Source organism: Athene noctua, chromosome Z (genome assembly GCF_965140245.1).
Source record: "Athene noctua chromosome Z, bAthNoc1.hap1.1, whole genome shotgun sequence".
In the NCBI taxonomy this organism is placed as follows: Eukaryota; Metazoa; Chordata; class Aves; order Strigiformes; family Strigidae; genus Athene; species Athene noctua.
Window position 1 is genome coordinate 47,905,936 of NC_134077.1, and position 16,377 is coordinate 47,922,312.

The 16,377-nt window shown below is 34.5% G+C and overlaps 1 protein-coding gene across 4 annotated transcripts in view; it reads left to right on the top strand.

Moving 5' to 3' along the window:
* The window catches only part of ADAMTS19 (ADAM metallopeptidase with thrombospondin type 1 motif 19), a 148,084-nt gene that overhangs the window by 82,914 nt on the left and 48,793 nt on the right, over nucleotides 1-16,377 (top strand). For all 4 annotated transcript variants that reach the window (XM_074931477.1, XM_074931480.1, XM_074931479.1 and 1 more), the window contains exons 9-10: nucleotides 8,016-8,156; nucleotides 9,397-9,547. In XM_074931477.1, coding sequence (XP_074787578.1) covers nucleotides 8,016-8,156; nucleotides 9,397-9,547 — 292 coding nt within the window. The remainder of the gene's footprint in view (nucleotides 1-8,015; nucleotides 8,157-9,396; nucleotides 9,548-16,377) is intronic.

Genomic DNA, 16,377 nt, shown 5'->3' on the forward strand with positions numbered 1-16,377 from the left:
GTAACGTGTCTCCAAATAATCTACTTGCTTCCTACTCTCTCCTATAAACCCCTGATCCCATGGGCTACAGGGGCAGTCCATAGAAGGTGCAGAGGAAGTGTCTATCATTGTGGCCTCCTCCCAGCTGCACAGACTCTCTCATTGTCCCTCCATTGTTTCTTTATTTTTCTGTCCTTTTTGGCTAATGGTCCAAAGTTGTATTTCTCAGCCTGAGTTTAGAAACATAGATAGGAATATTTATCTGTAGATACAGGAATATCCATAGATTCAGGTAGTTGGGTACAAAAGCAGCCTGAATGTCAAAAGATGTTGAGCTGTAACTGCTTTGACTGATATTCATCATTACTGAGTTGTTTATTCAAAAGTTATTGTTGACTGTCAACTGAAGTGTAGACACAGGAGACTGAGTTTTGTGCAATACAATTTGAAAAGTACACCTGCAGTTTTCAAAATTGAGCTTTATAATTATTTTTAAAATATATTCACAAAAAACTATAAAAAATTATCTTTCGCATACACATATTTGTGTCATTGATGGATTTACAGAGGAAATGGCTCTAACTCTCTGCAGTTTTTAGATAGCTGCATAAAATATGGACATATTTTTATATTATTTCTAATATTGCTTTACTCTCTGTGGTAACATTTTCTGCCCCATTTGCTCAAAAATGTTCACAGGAAATTTTATCTATAAAGTATTGTACTTGTTTAATAAGAAACTACTTTTATTAAATTTGCTCTTAATAAGAAGGATACAATCCTTCCACTTTTCTTTGTTACTTAGTTGATTGTTTTGATAAAAGGTGATACAGGGTTTTCACTTTGTATTGCATTCAGCATTAGATATTCTTTATTTCAAACATGATATATGTAAGAATCATCCCAGTAGTTTCCACACAAATGCTGCTTTTTTTACTGTTGGATTAAGAAAAGAATCCATAAGATAAATGTTCAAAAATATTGCAATAAGAAAACCCACAGTGCACTGACTGATCTTTAAAGCCTTTTAAAAAATATACCTCTTTTGATTTTTTTAACTTATTTTAAAGAAGTTCAAAGTGTCTGTTAGATGTTCAGCCATATTAGCATGACATTTAATACCCCTGTGATGATAGTAAATAGAAAGTAATGGCAAAAAATAGCACTGACCCTTAACAGCAGTCACAAGGTCCTTGAGATCATCTGAGATTCTGTCATTCAGTTTTCATGCTTTAGTTAGTTAAGTTCGTTAAAAATCAACAGTCTCTGGTCTTTCCTGCATTCATACAAAAGTAGGCATCTGTGTTCCACAGTCATGAAGTTATGCTGATTTAAATTAGTGTAGAATCTTATTGGGCAGATGGGTATATCATGCCAAACTTCACAGTGGTCTGGAAACTATGCAACAAAATACACTTGCAGTTAGAGATGACAGAAAAGGACGCAGTTTACTGCATACTTTGCATTTCCATTTACTCTTACCCTCAACGTTTATATAGTGATTCAAAACCATGAAAAAAAAAAAAATTGTTTTGCTTAGTCCAATTCTGTGAACAGACAGAGGCTCAAGAAATTTCTTATTTTATGCAAACAAATCACAACAATGCCTAGCAGAAATCAAGCCTCACTAGCCTTTTTCTGGCAGCTAGACAGCTGAAGAAAAAAACAGCTTGGGAAGAAATAAAGCACTGGGACAATGAAGTAGCACTGTATCAGCATTTTTAGTAATTTTAAAAGATACAGTAATTTTGTAATTGAAATTTAGAAGAGTAGTCAACCCTTCATCTAGCAAGGTATCAAAGCTTCCATTTCTGCCAGACTATAATGTTCCAGGATGGATTTATAGCTAACTTTCCTTAGAATAGCATTTATAACCTGAACGGTTAGTAACTGAATGGATGCATAGATTTAATTTAGCTGTGTAAAAGCTGAATAAATATCATAGTAGTGTCAATGGGGTTTGTTAATAAGGAAACTTAACTTCTAATTTTTTTTTTGTCTGTTCACTAAGTTCATGATCACTCAAAGTCTTTTTCCGAATTACATAATTTCTTCAATTTGAAGAAATACTATATGTCAGTGTTCTACCTTGGCATAAGATTAAACCATAGACATAATTGTTTATCTTGAAATACTGCAGTTTGCAGAATGTGGCATGGGTATCATATTTGCCAGAAGTGACTACTTTTCCTGTATTGTATACTCTCTGTAAAAACCTTCAGCAAGAGGCAATACGTATCATCATGTTATGATGCTAAATAAATCTGTCACATCAAAGCTTTAAATTATTTATGTGCTTAAATCAAAGGACCGTGACATGGTGCTATGCCTAGATCCAGCTTATTGAAGTATTGTGGTAGAAGTGTTGGAGTGATAAAGAAAGCAGCTGTTTAGCAGAAGTTACAAACTCATCTGGACAGGAGCATCCAGTATATCCTAATGTCCATATATTAATGTACGTGTTGTAATTTTTACCCAATTGTTTTAAGATTGAAAATGCAATCTGAGTTGCAAACAACATAACTGATTCAGAAAAGAGAATATTAATTGCATAAATATATTTGATTTTTTCTTTTTATCACTGAATTATTTTTCCTTTGAAGACTAGGTTTTTTCCAAAAGAAATCATCTTCTACCTTTTACCATCATAGTTTTCTGTAGCTAGGTTACTTGCCTTCCAATTCACTTTAGGCTAAATAATTCATTTACAAGTAGAACCATGTGTTTTATGCCATTTATGCAATAATCTGTGAAGCCTTCATATCTTTTAAAACACTTCTAAAAAAATCATACAACACTTATTACTTCACTAACTGGGATTTAAAAAAACCCCACAACATACAGTAATACATATTTTTGCATTAATTCTACAAAATAGCTTATAGAAACCTGCTACTAGTCTGTTTACATAGTTTTCTCTATAAAGATAGCAGTATGATAATAAAACTTTTTTTGTTGAAAAAGTGCAATACAACTATTAACAAAGTAGTGCAGCTTCCTTCTCCCTGTATGTGATAGTCAAATGAATGATGTTTTCTTCACTTGTCAAATACATCCTTGTGATATTGTGATATGCAAAATTTCAGATTAGAGAAGTCATTGGGACAATCATTGTATTATTAAATGTCATATAAGCTTTTAAACCTCGTCCTTTCCAAGTCCATAGTTTAAGAAGCTTTGATCATTCTAACATAGTATTGTATGTAATGATGACAAGAAACAGTGGAACTAATAGGGAGGATAACACTTTGTAATTAATAATGATTTAAAATTAATTCTTATTTGTTCTTTTTAAAGTAATATGATCCATAAGGTGTTTGTAATTTGTTTACTAGCATGGGAAAAGATCTATAGGTTAATAATTATAGTAAATTGACAAATTAATCTATAAAAATATAAATTTTTAAAGAAATCAGATGACACCCTGATCCCATCACACATCACCAGTATAAACTGGCAGCAGCATTCAGAGATTTACTATCTCCTTCACAAAGGGAAAATTTTTTCAATAATTTTCATTCTGTCATGAACTTGAAGTAGTATTGTTATCCTGGATCTCCAGTTTACACTCATCCTTCCTCTGCTCTTGGGCTGAACTGTTGTCTTTTAGGCTTTGGGAATCTATTTATTATACAGAACATTCAACAACCTACCCCCAGTTCCTTGGGTACTTGCTCTCGTGGATTTTCTAATTCATCTCATTTCCTAACCTGTCTCACTGTTAGTGACTGTAAAACTCTCAACAGTAGTAGTCCTCTTTAATCTCTTTAATTCTAATTTTTTTTTAAATTTACAGATACACCTAAAGTAGTTTGCCACATCTAGCTGAACTCACCCATTCAATTGCTCCTCTATTAAGTTTTTTGTACTAGTCTTTGTGCCTGCATTACCTGTTTCTCCCTTAATTGCATCATTCTTGTTCAGCTGCACTACCACGCATTTAAGTGGAATGTGATGATGATAACCAGGTTGTCAACTGCCATTTGCAAAGCACAATGAAAATAATGAATAAATAATAAAAAGCTTTCCACCTGGAAGAATGTGGGGACACTGAGCAAATTCATGATGCAATGAATGTAGCACATATAGGAGAATTCTGTAGCCCTATAGTAAGAAATATAAAATAGCACTTTACAATGCAGACTTAATTATTTCCAGAAGGTGTGTGAATAGCTTTATTTAACTTATTTAAATATAGCATAATGACTGAGGACCTTTTGTTGTGATTTAAAAGGGCTTTTATTTCTTAGTACTTGCCTATAATTAAATCAAATCAAAGTGTGGTATTTGGTACATTTTCAATATGTGGGTTGACACTAGAATGCATTTTGTGCCTGCAAGAATATGAACTATTCCCTTGATGGCAGGAGAAAATCTGTTGTCTATCTTGAATCCAGCTGTACTCATATAATTGCAGCAGTAGTGAATTGTAAAAGAATCACTTTTTAACTGAAAAATTGAACTAATATTTGTTTCCTGCTTTCTGTGGCCTGAGTTGTTAGTTCTGACTTCTACAGAAATGAAGGATTTTTCTTTGTACTATTCCTACTGCTCATTAAACATCAGCAGAGATAATTTTCAAAACTTAGCAGAGATTCTTCCAACTTTCTGCATGATATCACACACACACACACACAAAAAAAATCTGGCAATGTTTTTTAAACAAGTTCTAGAGGTTTTATTAGATAAAAATATTTTTTCAGTTGACTTGACAACCATGTATAATGGTAGTGGAGTTTATTTGACCAGGGCTCTTTGTCAAAATACTTTTAAACTGAGATTATTAAAATGTAGTTTAGTTGCATAGTGTGAGTTGAAATATTGCTTATGTTTTAGTTAGGGAAAGCATTTCATAGGATACTTCCTACTTTCATATTATATCTGTTGTATACAGTCTTTAACCAGAATGGGTGGAGCATTTTTATATATTAGCGGAGAATAATGCTTCTGTTCTTAAAACAGAATTTGATTTATTTCCGTGTAGATATGATCTACTACTTGTTAAAGTACAGCACTGTCGTCTTTGTTAATTATGCTTTTTTAGACTCTTGTAAAGTTATCCTCGTACCCCAGATTCCCTTGTCTTCCTCCCACATGCACATGGTGTTGCTTTACTCCTGCATGAATGATCACAGCTGTGGGAGAGAAGAGCTTATGGACAAAGATGTTCGCAATGTGCTCAATGCTAGCATAATAAATTCTACAGGAAGAGTACAGAACAGCACCTTACACAGACAGTTTCTGCGGTGCCTTTCTTTTAGTGAAAGGATGTAGTTGTCTCTTTCATGTAGACAGTACAACAAAAAATACTAGAAAATACCATGACCACTAGTGGGAGCATGGAATATTATTATATCCTTGATTGTTAGTGAAGTAGATATACATGCTTGCATTACTTACTCTCTTGCTGGATAGGAAGGTAGCAGTGACTGTTCAACTTCTTTCTTTCACCACACACATAATGTAATACGGTGAAAGAAATCAGAAGTCGATACTACTGTACATCTACTTTTATGTGGTCTTGTAGTTGATACTAGATCAGATAAATTATGCGGTCGTTACCATGATATAGAAGACACCAACAGTATGTATTAAGGAAAAGATTTCTAAGAATGTTTAAGGGCAGGTTCTGTTGCTACTTTAACATAATCCTCACATATTGTCTTGAGATTTAATTACTTGACGTTAACATAATGACCTTTACTTCCCTTTTGAAATAGCTAGTCATTCTGATAGTCAAAGTCTCCAATACTGGCTTTCATTACTTGCTGGGTATTTTGTTATGTGTACTTAATTTGGAGGTGGGAGTGTATTAAAGAAAGAATCCTATTGTGTTAGTGCAGATACTCTGAACTACATTTGAGTGTCAAAGCAGAACAGAAGTGTAACAAAAGTATAGCAGCTGAAGTATTGAAAGACAGTTGGAATTAGATTTTTTTATTAGTGCCTAATGTTGCAGATATACATAGCTGTTATGAGTACACCGTTTTTTACTACTTCTTAGCTTTAAAGACAATGTTGTTCTCAGAATTTATGTAATGATAGACTATACAGAATGCTTCTGTGGTAGTAGACTGAAAAGGTTACACTGCTGTTTCTATGTGATGGTGGCTCGTGGAATTGTTTTGTGAAATAGTGAAGATCTTGATTTAGCTCAGCACACATTTTTCTGGGTGATTTTACAGACTACTTCGTGACAAAGTCTGATTTCAAGAATTGCTCTTCAGAGTGGATGGAAAATACTAGTAATCAGAAAATATTCTTAATTTTTAAAAAATTAAAAAATATTTTAAATAACATGTAAATTCCCATTCTGCATAAATGGGAACCATCAATTCTTTAATAAATTGTATCAAGATTTTGTGTACTTGTATGTTGTAAATGCTTTATTTCAAAACATATATGATACTGATAAATGAGTATTCTTGCAGTAAGAAAGTCTATAAATTGAAAAGCTGTAAGTAAAATCTATTTCTTGTGCAGTCAACAAAGTAAAGTGTCATTAGATTTTCTGTGTCTTCTCCTATAGTTCTTACGGATATAACTCTGGAGATAAGGATGTCTCAGATTCTCCATGTGAAGCATATAAGAATGTAAGGGAAGTGCAAAGGCACTTTCATGTGCTTGTTTTGTCCCATTCAGGCAGTTCTGGAAAAGACAGAAGCTAGGACTAGAGTCAGATTTGTTTACCTCAGTTACACTGTTTACAACTAACAAAATTATCTAATTCATGCAGGGACAGCTGTTCCAATGCTTCAGATTGTGGGGTGTGCACATCACTATGAAAGACTGAGCACTCTTATAGGCAAGATAAAGCCCTACACAGCTTTTAAATTCATTTAATTGTTAAACACAAGGTAATGCAGCTTGCAAAACAATATAAAATTTCATCTAGTCATGAGGGGGTTTGGGATAAACTGGAGAAGAAAACTGAGCTGGTGTTTTCAGTGATGGGTGGCAAGGCCTTTTTTGCCCTTTGGCACTGCAGTGTGGTAAAATATGGAGAACCATGATGTACTCTAGTTTTTCTACAGAAGCGGCAAACTTCTACCGTCTTTGCAGTCTCTAAGTGATTTAACTGCTCTTTGGCTGAAGAAATCAATACAAGGTATAAAGCTTTATTCACTCTAAAGTTTTGCTTTTATGCAAGGCAGATTAGGGCTACAAAATTCCAGCACCACTTTGAATCCAGTCCTCTGGAGAGTAGTCCTGTACTTATTTATGAATCTTCAAAAACAGTTGAGAGTATTTAATTTATTTCTCTTAATGCCGGTCAAACATGTATCCACTTAGCTGATTTTCAAAACTTTATATAAGTCTATCTTCTTCCCCTCTGTTTACTGGTTGTGAATGAGAGTGACAGTGAGTCTTCAGTTAACATAGCAGGTTCAAGCAGATTTTTAGTTGAATTTTTCATTGCAGTGTCCTATGTGACAACTCACTGGGATGCATATGGATGCTGAGTCTTTAAAATCAAAATCTATTGAATAGCTTCATCATTGTTATTTCTAACAGTAGACATTGAAAACACATTTAGGTGATTTTTCTTTAGATCCAATTATGCATTAAACTAGTAAGCATTTTACTGTCCAATAAAATTTCAACAAACCAGTTCTATATGGAATTACGATAGAATCAATGCCAAAATATCGAACAATTCATGGATCTCAAAAAGTAAATCTCCAGCATTTTTGTTGCCCATTAGTGAGAGAAGTACAGTTCATTAAACCTGCCGTAGTTTTGCAGTTCTAAATATTTAAAAAGTTGTCCAAAGTGTATATTGAATGTCTGATTAGAATGTAATACTGCTCATCGAATGAGGCTTCACTTTTATCTTTCACTATAGAATTGTCCTCCACACACTGTTTCATGTACTTCTGTGAAAGTTACCGTGGAAAAAAATCAAAAGATATTTCCTACGTGTAACATAAATGAGTTATTCATAGCTTCTTGCAAGAGCTTTAACTTATAAACATTTTGAAGACAACTTCTTATTTTTTGTGCTTTGGTTTATTTTTAATAACTTCATAATTCAGCATGGGGATAAGCCACGACAATGACCACCCATCCTGTGCAGATGGTCTCCATATCATGTCTGGGGAGTGGATTAAAGGACAGAATCTTGGGGATGTTTCATGGTCTCGGTGTAGCAGGGAAGATCTGGAAAGATTTCTCAGGTACATCATTCAAGAAAAAGAATTCTTACTGTGTGTCATTTACAAATAGTTGCAATAAATATCCTGAAATATCAAGTTTTCAATATTTTTTACTTCTGTGGGAGATTTGTGTTGCATAATCCATCAAAATAATATAAATCATTATGAACTGCATAATATGTGACATTGACTAAAATCTGTTTGCAGCATTTATTTGTAGTTTTATCTTTTCATGTGTTAATATATATGGTTATACTTATATATATATTTATATATACATTATATATATATGTAAATGTTTAAAAATATTAATATGCTGTGTTTTGAAGAATGCTGGACAGTGCATGACCTATGAACATTATGTACATTCTCTAATCTATGTTCTGCCATTCAGTATCAAACCATGCAGTATAATCACATTATGTTAATTTTTAAAACAGAAATTGACTATGAGATGTTTAATAGAGAATAGTATACTTAGAAACCAAATAAAACACTTAGTTTCTCTTTATATCTCTTAAATAGGATATGTTCCATAAAGCTCTGTTCCTTTATTAAGTTCATAAATATATCTGTTGAGAATTTGCTTGCAGCAGTTAAACAGACCTCAGAAGGTCTGTTTTATGACACTGGAATACTTAGTGTAAGTCAGGTGTAACAGTCTGACACATTTGTACTGAACCTAGACAGAAATCAAAATCATTACCTGGTGCTTTAACAGGTCTAAGTATTTTCAAATATTTTTTCTTCATTTTTATAGAAAAGTTAAATCTTTTGGCTACCAGCTCAGAAATTTATGTATTTTTAAATATGTGTTTATATATACATATATAAAAGATATATAAAAAATCTGAAGTGATTAATTTGAGGTCCTGCTAGATGTGAAAACACAAAGATACACAACTGCCTATGTGTTATCAGTCGTCTACTTTTTTATAATTGTTTGCCTCTCTATCCGAACTTCAATCAATTAAGTAAATTTTACAGTAAAATGTTGTCCAGTGCTTCCCTGAAATTCTTATTATAGCCGATAAATTATAATTTCTTTCTGCAAATCTGTAACATCAGAACACATCATTAACTTATCTCAAGTAAGTCATATTAATTTACACAAAGTCATTTCCCTGGATGACAGCCCAATGGTGACAAATAAAAAAATTGGAAGAGCCCACATTTTTCTAATGTCAAATGCATGTTTAAGTCAGTACAACAATCAAACTGCTTAGGATTGTTCAGCATATGAATCTCTATATATTGCCAGGTCAAAGGCCAGTAACTGTCTGCTGCAGACGAATCCTCAGAGCCTCAATTCTGTGATTATTCCCTCCAAGCTCCCAGGAATGACGTACACTGCAGATGAACAGTGTCAGATTCTTTTTGGACCAACTGCTTCCTTTTGCCAAGAAATGCAGGTAAGGATGGCTGTGTACTTCAGAAGATATAACTATCAAGTCATTTTTCAGTGAGAGATATTTTTGTGCAGGTGCTTGAGAGGAAGAGAACATAGTGCCTTTGAAACATGAAATTTACACTTCACTTTGAAGTTAATATGAAAATTTTCATTTGTTTATCTTGTAAGGCTGGCTTTCGATCTCCAGACATCCTGAATCATGTTGTAGTGTACCATACCATTGATATGTAACTTGTATGTTAAAAATAGAAAATGTTGTAGTGTGAAGTCACCTCACTGCAGCAAATGGAATGTTTGCAATTTATTCCACTGAGATCAGATTTCGTGTGTACGTTCTGTTTGATTGTTTTGGGTATTGAACCTCTGTATCTGACCTTCAGTAGAGTATGCTGTGCCTGTGCATGCTCCAAGGGAGAACAGTGGTGTTAGCTAGGCTCCCTCTACTGCTGAATATATCCTGCCTCCTAGCAGTCCCTTGTGAGCTCAGGCAGAGCTATGCAGTGCCATGGCAATAGGAGTTAGAGTTCTTAAGTGAGTATGCTGACATTGCTTCATGCCATTGCATGGAACAGTGTCACTATATATTAACCTTGAAAAGACAGATTAACAAAACTGAAGAGTTCCTCATAATTTTATGGCCTAATACTAGCAGACATCTGATTGAAGAAGCATTTTAAGAATGGTTTTAACAGAGAAAAATGATCCTTCTTTAATGTCAACAGGACAGGTACTAAACCTGTTGGATGCCCTTGAGAAGGTAACCAAGACAAAATGAGTAGATGATATTACAAATGTATAAAGAGCATGAACAATGGGTTGATAGAATGAGGGCTAGGAGGAACTGTGAAATAAAATTTCATTAGAGTCAGAACAGAGTGATAGCCTGGAAAGATAAGGAGTACTTATTATGAAAGCTTAGTTCCTTACTCCTTTAGTTCTTCAGTTCTCTTCATCTTTTCTGCTTGGACATAGTACTATTTCTTTAGTGAATTTCAGTGAGAATAATCTTTATCCTAAATATTCTCAAAGGAAACGTTGTAATAGATGCAAAAGGTTACTGGTTATTTAACTATCTTGAAAACATTTTCATTCTGAGAGATAAGTAGAACTTAGTGTAACGATTCTATGAATGTTCTTAATTGCTTCTAATGCTTTTTTCATGAATTGGAATCTGTTTCTTGGTTTTAGTACTTTGTTTTCAATTAAAGGATGTGATTTTGGTTTCTCACTCTCTAGAAACTTATTCAGAACAAGAAAATGGTACAGCATTGTTCCTTCTAGGTCTTCTTTACCAGCTAAAAGAATTTCCAAAGTAGCTGAAGATATAGTCAGACCTGGAGACTCACTGTTGCATAATACCTTATATGCTTTTAATTTCTCTGGCACTTCCCCTCCATTAATATCCTGTGTTTAGTTCTAATTCAGGCCTTTAAATTCAGATAGCCAAGTGGTCCCATGCCTGTTGTGTTTCATTCACAGATGCAGTGAATATTCCTCCCTCAAGGTCCTGGCTCCAAGTTTTCTTTGGTTTTCATTATTATTTTAGAAATGTTAGGAAGTCAAATTCAGTTAATACTACTCTGGTAGTGTTCAAAAGTTTGCAGAGTACTTAGGCTCTGGGTGCTGAAACCTAATTGTCCATTTCTAGTCATCTTCAATCATTTTCTCTTCTTCTGTCATTTTGTGTGTAAGATTTCAGCTAAATCATTTGTCATCTGTCTTTTTTCCCCACTTACTGGATCATTATATTAACATGGTTATTTTAGGAAAATTCCTATTGAATATTGGTGTTAACTTACCATTGTAACAAGTCCAAAGATACGTGGGCTTTCTTTGAAGAAAGAACCTAGTAATGCTACAAGCCAATACAAAAGGCCAGTGATCTTTTAAACTATTCTTGTTTCTGACAAGTTAATTTTCAGTTTTCTTCATAGACCGAGTCTGTTGCTTGATAACCTTATGGTCCTAACAGTAAGAAAGGGAACATGATAACAGTTCTGAGAAGAAAGCAAGGTGAATAATATTCTGCAGTTTCACTAGAATCCCCTGCAGAACTGGTAATCCTAAACCAGAAAACATGTAAGCAAATACCGATCCACAAAATTTAAGAGCTTTAGACCTATAAGAAATTGCATTAAAATAATTTTAAAATACTAAAGACAGAATTGAGAAAATATGGTGGGGCACTGAAGGAGAAGAGAAGTTCTACAAAGCTCCAGTGCCAATCTCTAAAATCACCTTGTTGGTCTTCCTCTGCATTCTTTTGTCTGGAAGCAAAATTTACACTCCCACCTTCCCCCAACAAAAAAATCCAAGAAATTTGATTCCCAGACTGTAGACCCAAAGAGCAAGTTAGAGCAAACTTAGGCACTTTATTCAGATCTCCTTCTTTTGTTCCTTGATGTGGGTCTTTGTGTTGGTTTAGGCCCTGCCGGGACTGGAGACCACATTGCTGTGGTCCCTCCCCCACCCTCGGACACAAGTAGGGCACAAACCCTGGGTTAAAATAAGAAGAAATTTAATACAGCAGTGTAATAAGCAATCTGAACAACAACAGTAGCAATGATAACAACAGTAAACAGTAATAACAGTAAACAAGACAAAAGATATACAGAGAAATACCGCAATGGTTACAGACAGCTCGCCCGCATGCTCCACACGACCAAAGCCACAAAGGAAAACTTCCCGCGCTGCCGCGCCGGACCTGACCTCATCGTGGTATGAATAACCCGGCTGGAGATCCCTTCCCCCTCTCTGCTGGGGAAGCTTAACCCTATCCTACCTGAACCAGGACATTCTTAAATTAATCTTTTCTGTTAGGGAAGTTTACCATATCCTACTCAAATTAAATGCGATTTTCATGGTGAAGAGGAAACAGAGCAATGGATAAAGCACAGCCCAAGGGATAAAAAAGTTCTTCTGATCTTACATATATTTCTCCTATATAAGAAGAGAAAGAAAAGAAGATGTTTCTGTTTAAATTGGGCTATAACCAAGTTGTAGAAACTTCCCAGAAATCCTTCATGAGTTCTAGTACATGCACTGTACAACACCAATATTGTCTAACTGCAAACTGCTATTAGTAGCTAATTTTATCATATCCCTCTTATATATGAGGATGTTACATGGAAATAACAAAAATAGCTGAATTTAACTTAACCAAGTAATTGCATTTTACATATTCTGAATGTGATTCAAAGTTCACGGTGTTGATTGGACAGGTTATTGTGGCTGCCATTAGAGAAGTCAACATTTAGAAGACTTCTCTGAACTAAATACCATATTTCCCAAATTACAGTATTAATTTATTAAAATAATTAATTTGTTATACATTGGCTGCCACAGAATTTTCCATTAAATCCAACTACTTTCTTTTATCTCTGTATACTCTTCTACTCTGCCAATACCTGGCAGTTTACTGTGGATGCAATTGTCCAGAAGCCAGGAAGTGAGACAGAAACGTACAACTTGAAGGTTCATTCAATAAATCCGATTTATAGCCCAGGATTTCTTTGATACATTCTACTTGCTGAACAGTACATGCACTTCAGTGTAACACATAAAAGGTAAATTATGAACTACGTCAGGTGTTACTTTTTTGTGACTGGAACATAATTTGATGACCAGACTTCCAAGCAGTCTTTTACATTAAGCCAGTATGTTTCATATACAGCAGCTATTCAACTAAGAAAACAATTGAGTTATGATGGGAAATAATTTTATTAATCTAAATATAATCTACAAATATCAGTGGTACAATCAATAATGCAATTCTGCTGAGATGTAATTTTCTACAATGTTATTACTGAGCAGCACTTTAGGATAATTTACAGTCACATTACATGGCAACCTCAGAAAGACTGCAGATGCAAATTATTTTCTCTTGCTATCAGGAATTCCTCTTTATTATTTAATGGTTAAAGCAAAGGACTGAACTGACCATTGAAGGCTACTCCCATATCTTCCTAAGTGATCCCCTCTTACTCCTCTTCCATGAATGGTGTGCAGACTTTATTTTTTCCTTTTCACCTTTTATAGAGCCTGAGAAAAGTGTGAGTGGAGATCAGAGTACAAGGTTTATACCATGTCGCTATGCTTATCTTGTAAGGGAGGCAAGTTTGCCTTTATGCGCATGATGTCTCACACAAGAATCAATTAGACCCTAACATTGTTTCACATGACAGTGAGATCATGACTCAGAAGTAGTTCTTGATAATTAAATGTGATTGTAGAACTTGACAATTTAATATAATTGTCGAACTATTAAATGTTAGCTTTTAAGATTAAAGTCCAGGATGCAAATGCTATCTAGTCAGGTCGACTAAAACAATTCTTGTCATAACACAGCTGTGATCTTTGCAAAGAAGTAGGAAACTGTAATATTTCAAGGTGATTTTTAAGGCATTTTAGGGAAAGATCAAAATGAAAAGAATGGAAGTCCTCATCTCCACCACCACACTTTAAACAATCTTGTCTTTGTACAGATATAATTCTAAAATGCTCTTGTCTCTGCTATTTCCTCTCAACTGGACCTTCTTTCTAGATGCTTATATGATTAGAAAAGCATCCTTCTGATGCACACAGACCTACCTCACTCTTTTCTTTAAAAAAAAACCCACAACCAAACCAAAAGCTGGATTGACCTCTGCTATTTCTGTAGTACATTTTGACTTTCATGTTGTATTTTACAAGCTTTTGATATTAAAAACTCACGATTAACATTCTTTCAGAAAAAGGTCTTTTGTGTGTGCTTGGCAATATTTTGTTTTCCAGTGCACACACATGAAATACTTTACAGATTGTGAGTAGTCTAATATCACAAGTATAAATTTATAATCTTCAACTTCTGCTTCCTTTGGCTAGTTTAAAAAACTGTAATGGCTGTTGAACTGTGCTTATGGTAGATAACTATTAATAGTAAATCTCTGTGAATGTTAACAGCTATCCGGATTTTGACTGAATGAAACTTTCTCCCCAGAGGAGTAAATTTCTGGTTTAGAAGTTTGTGCTCGGATTTTGGAGTGACTGTAATATTGACACTGTCATCCAGATTTCTAAGTTTTCAAATCACTTCTGATCTGCAGAATTGCAGGTTGCTAAGGAAAAAAACAGGTTTTTCCTCACCCACATGCAGAAATCCCCAAATGTCAAACGTTAAATGGTAATAGTAATCTCCATTTCTCTTACTTCTGCAGCAGAAGTGCAACCGGAAGCGTAACTAAAGAGTCTATTTCAGTGATTTCACTGAAATGGAAAACCCAGAAAAAAAAAGTCATCCTCCAATTTTAGTAATTCCATATCTCCATTTTCTTAGGTTTGTGAAATCTCAAAGTCTAGGATGAGAAGTTAAAGTAATATTAAATGCTTATTTTAAAAATTGGTGAAGATAAGGGTTTTTTTTAGAATACAGTTTGCTTAAGGCTCAAAGGTGTTTCTAGCTGGTGAAGTTATGTTCATAGTTCATAAGGAGGTGGTATGCAAGTATTTGCAGAAACATGCAGATGTATACAAAGGACATTAGCAAGTCAAGCGTCTTGATCTGATTTGTTTGATTTACTTTACACAGCTCAAGTTCATCTGTGTGTTCAGGTACTCAAATCTTTGCAAATCTGACTTCATGTCTTCCTAAGTTTAGAATAATAATTTCTGGATTTGTAAGGAGCTGTGGACTTCTTGTGAGCTATTCTGCAGCCATATGCCAGTGAAACTGAGCACAAGATCAAAGTGTTTAGGAAATGAACAAGGATAACATGCTTTAAATGTGTTGTCATAAAAAAAAAACAAAAAAAAAAAAAATTGACTTTATTTTTTGAACCCCTGGATAGTTTTTCCTTAAATGTAGTCAATGATGAAGATTTAGGGATATGAAAAACATTATTTGAATTAGGAACATTAAATTAACGTATATTTTTGTGGGGGTGTTCCAAAAGTATAGTCTGTTACTTCATATTTGCTATGGAAGCCGTTTCTCATGATCAGCTGATACTCTGTGTTGCCTACATTGTTTTCTAAAACTGTCCCAGAAATCTTCTTGCTTAGTTCGCAGCTCTGCAGTTATATCTTAAAGTGCATGTTTCAGAAAAATTTAGAAGTATATATTCTCTTTCTCCCTTGTACAATAACAGAAATTGCAGTTTGATATTTGAAAAAAATGTTTGTTAAAATTATTCAGGAACAGGATAGGACTTCTGTAGCTCTATTTTAGGATATGCATAGGCTAACTGTTGTCTTGTTTAGTTCAGCTTCAGCACAAAACTGTTACAGGATGAGTCAGGAGTGAATTTGTCTACTGCCATCCTGTCTCTTGTTTCTGTGCAGTGCTGCAGACCTCTACAATCTGTGACTTTTTTTGAAAGCTGATCTTACAGACATTTTTATATGTAAGACTCCCACTGGAACTGTCCTGTTCCTTGGTTCAGACACAATCTTTTGTTGAGTTATGTTTCCTGTACCATAAGACTGTTTTCAAGGTAGCACAAGATTTATCACACATTTTTCATGCATACTATAAAAGGCACAGAGATTCTTACTGGGTTTACCAATGTAAGAAATCATTTCAGTCAGAAAAAGCACATCTTCTGGCAACCCTGATTTAAAAAAAAACAGCTGATCTTTATTTTTTATCCTCCCTGCAACCTGTTACCTTTTCCTGATCCTTCCTGTCTCCCTTTGGGAGGACTATGTGTATTCGGGGGAATCAGTCTGCACATGCAGTAACATTGAGGCCACAGCTGAGCCCCACATGCCCTCTGTTCACTTCCACCTAGTTTGCCAGTAAGGGGGAAACAAGACAGCAAGGAGAATAAAGTCATGAATGAAAACCATGGGGGA